Source organism: Varanus komodoensis, unplaced genomic scaffold (assembly GCF_004798865.1).
Source record: "Varanus komodoensis strain SLA01 unplaced genomic scaffold, ASM479886v1 scaffold32, whole genome shotgun sequence".
Lineage (NCBI taxonomy): Eukaryota > Metazoa > Chordata > Lepidosauria > Squamata > Varanidae > Varanus > Varanus komodoensis.
In genome coordinates this window covers 8,150,684-8,161,585 of record NW_025335798.1, presented here as the reverse complement: position 1 = coordinate 8,161,585, position 10,902 = coordinate 8,150,684, and the positions used below count along the sequence as shown (strand labels likewise).

Below are 10,902 nucleotides of genomic sequence, written 5' to 3'. Positions count from 1 at the left end.
TTCCTTGAGGGTGAAGTACCCAAAAAGATACCTGGCAAAATGGCAGTTGATGGAGAGTTCATTTTATCATTCAAGCCAGCCCGTTGGGTACTGCTGTCTTTATCTCCTCTTTGCACATGTGCACAAGCTTTTCTGCAAGGAAAATGCACAATGAGACATCATGCAAGTTTAGACAGAACCAAGCTCTACAATTCCCAGCATGGCTGGCTGGTGAAAGCTGAGAGTTTGCAAGACTATTTTTTTTTTACTGAACAAGAACAGGATTGCACCTTAAATGTTACACCACACTTTGAACCTTAGCAACAGATGGGTCTTTGTGTTTGGAATGCACATGGATAATGTGAAGTCTTAAAAATGGATAAAAGTTACTAGCCTGAATGTGCAAATGTGCTGAGAACCACTTCCAAACAACAAGGCATGGGATCGGGCCTAGACAGCCACTTCCACCTGAGAGGCAGCCCAAAATGCATCACCAGCTGCTGCCACCACAGATCATTCTCTGGACCTGTTGCCGATTAACCCATTTACAGGACAATCCAGGCTCAGTCCAAGACATTTCATTTCCTGAGATGCTCCAGAGAGTCTGGGTGCATAGCAGCCAAATGTCAGCCAAATTTGCTGGTACACGAGGCAGAAAATCCCCCAACCCCTCACCCCATTCGTAGCAGTAAAAATACAGCAAAAAAGTAGCTAAAGAAGTGCTGGTCTTTCACAATGCCTCAAATCTGCTCTCCTAAGAGACTGCCTCACGCTTTCAATTAGTAAGGCATATTCCTTTGTTGACTCAAGAGGTAAGCTCCATTGAGCTCGATGGGATTTTCTCCAGGTAAAGTGTCTGTGTGATTGACACCTAGATCTCTTGCAGTCTTTTCTTCAGTTATCTTTGGGCTTGTGATTGATCACTATTTACCACTGAACAGTCTTCTATCTACCTGAGAGATACACCTTCACGTTCATGATTTAATGGAACCAGAGGATGCTCAGAAAGGAAAGACAGGAAACCTTCTTCTTTCCCTGATCCTCCATAGCAGCAGGAACTGTGGTAGGCACAAGCAACAGAGTAGGCAGCAATGGGAATTCAGCTCAGAAACTTGGTCTTGGAATCAAAGTGATTAAAGGCAGGAAGTTCAGAGAGGAAAGGGAGGGTCCTTCTTCGTGCCCAATTCACACCATTGTGTTTTGTTCCCACTCCACAATGCTGTGAGCTGGGGCTGAAGCATCAGCAATCCATGAATTTCCTGCCCTTTTTGTGCTTCTGCATCCTCCACACTTTTTCTTTTTCTTTGCAAAAGTCAGTTTTTATCCTGAAAGTATACAGAAAAGGGCACACTTTAGCCCTTTTGCCCAGGGCTTTAGCCCTTTTGCCTGGACTTTTTGGCTGGTTCCCACAGCACAGCAGTTGGGGCTGCTGACCAGGGAAAGGGCACTCATGCTATTGAAATGCAAACAGTGCACCAAAAACCTTCCCTCCGCCTCAGAACTCCTTGCCCTAATTGCCAAAGAGTCTGTTCCCATAAGCTCTGCATACTAATTACTCTTTTGTCTGAAGGAGCAGTTCTTTGAACTGGGGACCCAGAAAAGCAGACCAGAAATGTGGAAATGTCTTTCGCAGAAAACCATCTTCATGACTAGGATCTAGCTTCACTGCAGGTGTCCATTAAAAGCTGCTGTTGCAAAGAGCCCTCTTAATTGTAGTCTGCACTTAGAAAGCTGTTTATATGTGAATCATCTCACTGCCTGAATTTGAGGAGTTTCATCGCAGAATCATAGATTAAAAGAGTTGGAATGGGCCAGAGGGCCATCAGATTCAGCCTCCTGCTCAGTGCAGAACTCCAAGTTAAACCATCCCTCTCAGATATCTGTCCAGTTGCATCTTGAATGCTTCTAATGTAGGAGAGCCCACAATCTCCTTAGGTAATTAGTTCCATTGTAGTACCGCTCTAACACTAATGAATTTTTCCTGGTTTATACCTTGAATCTGGCTTTCTGTAACTTGAGTCATCTCCTGTACTCTGGGATGATAAAGAAGAAATCCTGACTTTCCTCCATGTGACAACCTTTCAAGTACTTGAAAAGTGTGATCATATCTCCCCTCTTCTTGAAACTAAGTATGTCCAGTTCTTTCAATCTCTCCTCATACTCCTTTGTTTCCAGTCCCTGGATCATCCTTATTGCTGCCATCTGAACTCTTTCCATCCTGTCCACATCTTTCTTAAACTGTGGTGTCCAGAACTGGACACACTACTCCAGATGGGGCCTGACCAGTACTAAGTAAAGGGGAACTAGTACTTCATGTGATTTGGAAATGATACTTCTATTAATGCATTTGCCCTTTGTGCAGCCATGTCACATTGCTGACTCATATTCAGCTTGTAATCAGCAACAATTCCAAGATCCTTCTCACTTGCATCATCCTTGAGCCAAATATTCCCCATCGTGTAGCGATACATTTGGTTTCTTTTTCCTAGGTGAAGAACTTGGCATTTGTCCCTATTGAATTTTATGGTGCTTTCAGACCAGTGCTCCAGCCTATCAAGATCACCATGAATCTTCTTTCTGTTGTCCAGTCTATTAGCTATCCCACCCAATTTTGTGTCATTTTCAAATCTGATCATCGTTCCTTGCACTTCATGTAAATCATTCATGAAAATGATGAAGAGTACTGAGCCCAGGATCAAAACCTGTGGTACCCCACTTGTTATGTCTCCCCATAGGATCTAGGAACATAGGACACTGCCTGAATCAGACACCAACCCATCTGATTTCCTCTGATTCATGGTGACTGCCAGTGGCTCTCTTTCAGGTAAGAGTTTTTTTGCTCTACCTGGAGATGACGAGGATAGAAAGCAAGGGTCCTTCAGCATACTCCACCACTGAACTATGACCTCTCCACATAGTCCTGGTAAATTATCCACTCCATAGATTATCTAATCCATATCTACCTAAAGTCTCAAATTCATAATTTATCCAAATAATCTAATCCACATAGTCCACATACCTGATTAATCACACATAGCAAGGTGAAACACCTGAACAGCCTGTTTTATAGAGTGGTACCCTGCAATCTGCATAGCAACTATTTTCTGTGCACAGGATGAGGGTTCTCAGACAACATGGAGGACATTGGCTGCTCAGGTGTGTCTGTTGCTTTCTGGCACATCACCCTCTTGAAAGTGAAGGGGCTCCCACACTCAGCACTCAGCAGCTTCCCCAGACATTGTGCCTACAATCTCCTCTGCAGACGCATGCCCTTTTCCTGACCCAACCTTCTGCTCCAAAGCAGGGCGTGAAACAGAGCATGTTACCCTGACCACAGGGATGCTGCCTGTCACAGCATCTCCATAGCGTGTTCTCTCTGGGTCCCTGCCATAATGCACAGCACGGCTTGCCCTCACACATACAGGTCATTTCACCTTGCGGTAAGGAGAATGAGGAGAACTTGCCACAGGGATGCAGTTTTAAATGGTGCCCCTGCAGCCCATAGAGTTCATACCCACTTCTGTGTAATGCAATGGGGCTGAGATCAGCGGGTGCCATGCTGCTGAGCGACTCAGTCAGTCCTTGCACTGGGTGCAGCAAGCATCTTTCTAGTGCCTGAGAGCTGCTGGGAAATGAATCTCCTGGAGTTCTTTGCTTTCTGCAAGCACATTGTGGTCCCTGTTCTGCCTGCCCTCTTTTTCTTCGATGCCAGGATTTCTTAGGTTTTGACTGTGCTATGGCAGTGAGCCTTGCCCAATAAGTGAGCTCCAGGAGCTCATGTCCAGGCTCAATTTTCCTGACCCACCAAGTCACATGGACTGAAGAAGGGCTGCATTTCTCTGTCTTATTGAGAGCTATTTCGCCAATATTCTCCAGCAGCAGGCGGCAACTTGTGGCATCCAGGTTTTATTTATTATACTTGCTTACTGCCCAACAGCCAAAAGGGTGGTCTGTTGGACTGCAATTCCTATTGTGCCCCACCCATGCCTATGCTGCCTAGGGCTGATGGAGTTGCAACTCAGCAACAAACACATCACCCAAGAATGAGTTTTTAGAGTGTTTCATAGGATAACCCCCGGAATGTTGTCTGTGTACTAACAATTGTGTGGCACAGGGGCAAACTGAATGTGATTTGAACATTGCATCCAGTGGCTCTGCATGTGGCAACATTGCTCATGCTTTGCATGCAGATGGACCTGGAATTGATTCTCAGCAATGATCCAATTGGAGGTGGAAAAGCCCCTTGTCTGAAAGCCCATCGGGCTTCTCCGAGTCTGTGTCAAGAATCTTGAGCTAGACGGATGGGTGATCAATGTAAAGCAGATTCCCAAGGATGGACAGATATGTTTTGTGTGCATGGGATTAAGCATTTTAATGCTTGAGCAGACAGAAGTAAGCCAAGAACTGACTTTAAGGAAGTAGACACAAACTCTCTTGAACTTTCAAGTATATCATTTGAATGGAAAACAGCTCCTGCTTGAACTGATTCCCAAAGATGATTTGGTTCAGAACTGGAAACTAAAGGCACCCAGCATCAGAACTGAATTGACCTTTTCATGCTACTTTTCATAGCTAAGTGCCCTCTCTGTTTATATGTGTGTGTAAGAAATTATTCATCTTTTCCCCCATGGAAACACACAAACAACCAACCAACACCAAACTCATTACTCTTATTTGCAAATAAGTTTTAATTTAAATATTTTCCAGGATAAGTAAAAGGGCTACCTCCCCACCCCCACCCTCCCCTTCACGGCAGCATGGACATGCTAACAAAAATCCTGCCCCCACCCGGAACTGACAACAAAGACGACGATAACCAACCAGCCAACCAACCTCATTCCTCCATCCTTTTCACTGGTGTTCACAGATGGAGAGCTGGCGAATCTCCAGCCTCTGACATGATGTCTGAAGCAGCTGGAATTCATTTTCTTCCTTCAAATCTACACGGTTTCATATGAAGTTGTAGCTTGGCATGGATGAGTCTATCTGGGAGTGTCCAGTGCAAGAGAAAATAAGTCCACTGCATTTATTTTCTGCTCAGTGCTTGTTGAGCAAGGATGTGTTTACCATCTCTGTGTACACACACACATACACACGCGCTCACACACACGATCACTTTACAAAATGGAACCATGTCTATTTAGAAATGGGTCATATCTAGAAATGTTTGCAGGTAAAACCAGATCTCCCCCCACCCACCCACCCTCAATATAAAATTAAGATGGTTGAGATGGTTGACATTCATAAAACCCTCTTCCTAGTTTGCCCCCCATTTTCAGGGTGCTTTGATGGGACATCATGTACCATTTGTCAAGCAGCCACTGCTTGCGGCTCTGCTTCCTGCCAAGTCCTTTGTGAGAGGGTGGCTATCTTTGAAATGTTACATTGCAGTTAGGTGGTACAGCGCTTCTAGGGCTGGTTTCTCTTCCTTTTTATTTGATTTTAGTTCAAATTAGGTTCAAGTTGGAATGGAAAAACAGGAAACACTGAAGAGACAAGTCACAAAATCACACACTGCAGTTTGTGGTGGGAACCAGTTGCTCTGTCCCCACGCCATTTGGTTTTCTTCTTCTTCTTCTGGTTCTTCTCTGGGACTTGTTGCCTGTTTAGGAACACAAGAGAAACACCAGCACCATTTAATGAATACGAGAATGAGCTATTGTTTGTTTGGAAGAATATCTGTATCTGTCAACTAGTAACTTGCACTTGATGCAAATGTATAGGCAATGCCAACTGGCTAAGTGCTGAATGCAGAAAGGGTTGAGTCGACCCTTCCCCTTCTCCCCAAGAGCGTCTTTGTTCACAAGCAGGGAAAGGGAGGGCTTTATTTGCACATGTGTGCCCACACTTTGATAGACAGGGGTGTGGGGAAAGGATTTCCCTGCTTAACAGCTGGGGCAGAGCCATGACCTGCAGGGACAGCAGATTAACCATTATGCCAAGTACTTGGCTAATCAGAGCCAGCAAAACTGGGGGCCTTGCTGAGACTAAATTAGCACAATCTGGTAAAGGGTGCCCAGCGTGCTCTCTGCATGTAGCATCTTGAAAAATCCCCATCTGTTAACCATTTGCATTTCAAAATCATCTCCTCAGGTGTTTCTTTCACTACAGAGTAATAGAGATGGGTTTCCATATTGCATCTAGTATATGGGGACAGAAATGTACATCCAAAAATACATGGCAGGGAAGAAAGACTTAAGCACCACCACCACCACCACCCCAGCAGACAGAAAAAGACAGATGGATGGACAGACAACTCAGTGTGCTTCCAGACAAGGCTTTTCCTGTGCTACCACAGTGCCTCTTTCATGGAATATTACAGGAGGTCCAAACATCATCTTCAACTTGTAGGCCCCCCACTGTTTCCTACCACTTTGCCTTTTTTGTTTCCAGAAAATAAAATCTGTTAAGTGGAAAAAAGCAGAAATAGCTGTACAATGCCTTTTGAGTGTAAGCTTCAGGAGATGTCTTCTTAATCTGTTACAGCTGATGGGAGCTGTAGTCCAAGCATCTGGAGGATATCAGGTTGGGCAAGGTGGTTCTAATCCACTACTATTTTACTAAGGTTTGGGACATCTTAGGCCGGGGTGTGAGGGGCACCATTGGACACACCTTGCTCCCACCTCCTTTCCCACAATTACAAATCTTTTGGTAGATTCCCAGATTTTGTTCAGTGTCTTCCTGCATTCTGCAAGGTTAAAATACCTCTCCAAAGTCTTAGTGGCTGGCAGCAAAAAGTTTAAGTTAAAATACTTTCCATTTTTGCCTTTGGCTTTGCCTGCTGCCCTAAAAAGCTCTCCTGAAATGGAACTTGGCCCTCCATTTGAAAGAGGTTGAGAAGTGAGATGCTGCACTCTAGGTCTCAGCCAAAGGGTTCTTCTTCCCAGCCCAGGAACAACTGACTTTACACATACAAAGTGTGCCTTGATCTACAGCTCATCCCTATTTCAAGCTCATTCTTTGACCTTCAAGCTGGCCCTTTGCCACCTCCCCTGAGAGACTTGGCCCAAATCAGTGCCTACAGGAAGCAGAAAGTGGCAATGCTCCATCTATGGGGCAAACAAAAATTGTATTGTATAGAAATTTGTTGAAAAGGCACGGTAAAATAATGCACTGCAGTATGGATACAACTCTGGTTCTGAAATGCGGTTCGGGTGTCAGACCAAGAGAAGCAGCATTTATCAAGCTTTCCCACCTGCTAAATCCCCCTTCGTTGTCCGTGCCTTCTCTGCTAGCCAGAATAAGCCGGAAGAGTTTGCAATGACTGAAAAGCTTGTACAGTGTAGAAGTCAAGTCTATGCTGCTGATTCCGTGCTGGCAGGCACACAGAGCCTCTATTCTAGCAAGGCTTCCTGGAGCATTCAACAGCAAAGCAAGGATGGGCATCTTTCCTGGATGAATGATCAGTGTGGCATTAAAACAAATAATAAATATAAACTGCCCAAGTCACGTGTGCCAGATGTCCCATTACAACTAAGGCTGCAGCAAAAGAAGTTTGCAATACAGCACAGAGGTCCATTCGGGATGGTTGGTTTTTCAGGAGAAAACCCAGCTAATGCTGCAATAGGAGAGATGGGGTTACAACACAGGGCCATGTTGCCACGTCGGTGCCTCCCAGAGTTGAAAGCCCTGCAGAATGGTATATTAAAAGAGAAGGCTGCCCTTAAAAAAGGGCACTGCTTCTGCTCGAAGGTATGTGACCTTTGCTAGCCACAGTCTCCCCAGGGAAGTGTCTATGACATGCAACTAATGAGATTGCCAGGACTGGTGATCTTCACAGAGAAATAAATGGAGAAAGAAAGGCATGTATTTAGCACTGCCCCCATTCCTAAATGTGAGTATCAAGTATTCCTCTAAAAGCCTTAGTTAAAATATTTCTATTTGGTAGGAAGCACAAACACATATCTTTATTTTTCTTTTGTAATTTTCCAACCAGACTTCCAGTGCTAGCACCATCCATAATTTGGCTATGTTGGGTTTTTGGCTTCCTTGTCAGAATTTTTGTCTCTAGAGAATTGTAGGTGACTTTTAGCAAGAAGCTGTCATGTATCTTCTCCCACACACACTTCTTTTAAAAACAAAACACACACTCCTCAAATATCTGAAGAAGTGGTGTGGTCAGAAGCATAACCTCACTAATTTCTCACTGGATGGAAAATAAAATAAACCACAATATTTTAATCACACAAGTTTTGTATTAACCCCATGAAAATCTGATTAGGCATGCAGCATTTGTGATGAGTCACAAGGAGCTTTTCATTATAGGTTGTTAATCCAATGTATCTACTTTCAGTTTTGTTGCAGAACTGGGATCTGAGCGCTATACAAAGAACATTTCATTTCCTACTTTTCTGCCACACAACCTGTAGGTAGCACGGCGGCTCAGCAGAATAGGAAGAATTCACAAGTGGGAGAAAAAAATACTTCTTTTGCTTTTACAATACCATGTTTTCCCTGTTCTGAAAAGAGTTGCCAAAAATTCTCTCAAGATACAAAAGCAGAACTGGAAGGTCACAATGTCACCTAAACAACTGTGTGTAGGAAACTGCCTTGTATAGAAAAAGGAAAACCAGAAAAGCACCTTGATGGCACTTATTCGCAGAGCAGACTGGAGCTATTTTATCCCCATCCCAGTCCAGAATGACACAGTCCCACGGAGACTTTAGCGAAGATGCAGACCAGTCCGGGAAATCATGCCATGGCCAACGGGACTCGGGAGTCACCCGCATTTTTATAAAAAGACAGTGCTTCTCTTGCTCAGGCCTACGCTATGAATTTAAAACCCTCCCTGAGTGGGATGGCTGCTTAGATGAAAAATGTTTTTTCTCTGCTTCCTTGTTCTTCATGAACACCGTTTGCTTTTCAGGTGGTGGGAGGGAGACGCAAGAGACAATTGAAGGGCCCACATGAGGAAAATGCCTGAAGATGGGCCTGATCCCGCCTGGAACCAACACAGGCCTCAAAGCCAACTTTCGTTCACTGGCCTCTCTGACTGCTGGCTCACACGTGGGAACGCGCTGCGCTTTCCTCACAAACAAGAGGTCCATGGAATGACTTGAAACACCCAGGAAGGAGGGGATTTGAACCCACTTCTCCCAGTTTTGAGTCACTTGTATCCCTTTCCTCAGGGTAAGTAGGGGAAGCAGCTTGGAGGACACTTCCTTGACTGGAACTGGACAGCCCTGTCCTGTTTGCCACAACACTGGGTGCCCTTTTGTGGCTAGGATGGGATATAGAAGGGCCGGGCTGCACAGTCTGGCCTGGTGTGTCCCCGGTGCCAAGTTTACTGATGGGGAAATGGATTTGAAAGCAACGCGAATGATTCCAGCTGCATCTGCACTCCTCCCCTGTTTGTGCTGCCAAAATGAGATGGGCTAAGTCCTAAATTAAGCTGGTGTGTGTCCCTAGCTTGATAGGGCCAATTATCTGCTCACAATTCAAGTAGCACAGAGCAAAAAGAAAACAAGAGAGATTACACATGCTTTCCATACTTTTACACTTCCTTATGATAGGAGAAAAAAATGAAAAATGCAGAATGTATCAAAAGTGACATTTGAACTAGTTCTCTCCCCCCCCCCCACCCACACACATACTGTTCATCAATTAAAACAAGCAGGAAATTTATATTGTTTAGGAATGGTAGTTTAGCCATCAGTCTGCTAAATAAAAAACAGACTGTCATGCAGATTTCTAGTGTGTAAGAAACTGGTCTCAAAAATACCCAGAGGCTAAAACCGATTTACATGAACAGACCTCTGCTCATGCAATATAAGTTTCACTGTTCCTGTGGTCCCAACCTCCCTGCCCCCTCCCAAAAACAAAACAAAACAAAACAAAAAAAAAGCTCTAGAGGATCCTGCGACATAGCAGAGTAGATTTGAGGGTATACTGGGGGCTGCAAGGGGAAGGGGTAATTTGATCAGCTAGTACTGTGCATTTTGCTGGCAGAAGGACATACTTGGATACAACACTTGGTGCTTTTAGCTCCTCCTCAAAATCTATCTAGATTTATTCTCAGCTTAATCAAAGTGAATTCCAGTGCTTATGTAAGAACAATCTCAAAGCATCAACTATTCAAACAGCATGCAGTGTGACCAGTGCTGCGGGAGAGCTGCAAAAACTTATGGAAAAGCTAAACCACTCTGCAGGGGACACCCTGAAATCCAGAAAAAATTAGACACATTTCCCAACTCCTGAGGGGCACAGATGCAAAAATGAATAGAAGCAAATTTTCCAGGTCGAATTACTTAGCAGGCAAGATGTGTAACAATTCAGCAAAAGAAAAAAGCACTTCTTGAAGAAATGTGTAGCCAGAGTGGAGGCTGGACCGAAAAGGGGCAGATTCAGGCTTTATTCATTCCGCCACAGCGGTTTCTCAAGGGAATTGGCACTGCTGTCTGCTCAGTGGCTACATAAACAACACTTTTAAATGGACAAAGACATCTACCGCCTATGGACCTTTGCCAAAGAGAAACAGAGTGAGTGAAAGAGAAAAACCAGACCCTGCAATACAAGTAAGAGTAATGGAAAGCTAAAAAGCACAAAGCTATACTTACAAGCATGTTAACATTTAACTAGAAATTTGGTAAGAGGAGGCAGCCTAAGCCCACTTTCAGACCTTTCTTTGCACACGATCCAATCAGATTCTTTCCTTAATTTTGCTTGAGGGATAATATCCTTCACACATTTGGTGTTAGATTGGGCCATCACCACTATGAATTTTTACAAAATGTGTAAACATGCTTGCAAAACAGGCACTTTCAGAAAGGCTCTTGCAGGGCTGTACTGCCTTGTCCATTTCCCACTGACTCATTCCCTCACTCTCCTCGAGCAAGTACCTACTGACTGTCCTTAAATCTGGGATTGTGCAGAAGAGCTATTATGATGGATTGGAACCCAGTGGTTTAAAGCAAGATTCTGAGG

The 10,902-nt window shown here is 44.3% G+C and overlaps 1 protein-coding gene across 1 annotated transcript in view; it reads right to left on the bottom strand.

Annotated features, from left to right (window-relative positions):
- Positions 1-5,395: 5,395 nt before the first annotated feature.
- The window catches only part of MRAS (muscle RAS oncogene homolog), a 55,966-nt gene continuing 50,459 nt past the window's right edge, over positions 5,396-10,902 (bottom strand). Inside the window, exon 6 of the mRNA XM_044437956.1 lies at positions 5,396-5,581. Coding sequence (XP_044293891.1) covers positions 5,479-5,581 — 103 coding nt within the window. The 3' untranslated portion in view covers positions 5,396-5,478. The remainder of the gene's footprint in view (positions 5,582-10,902) is intronic.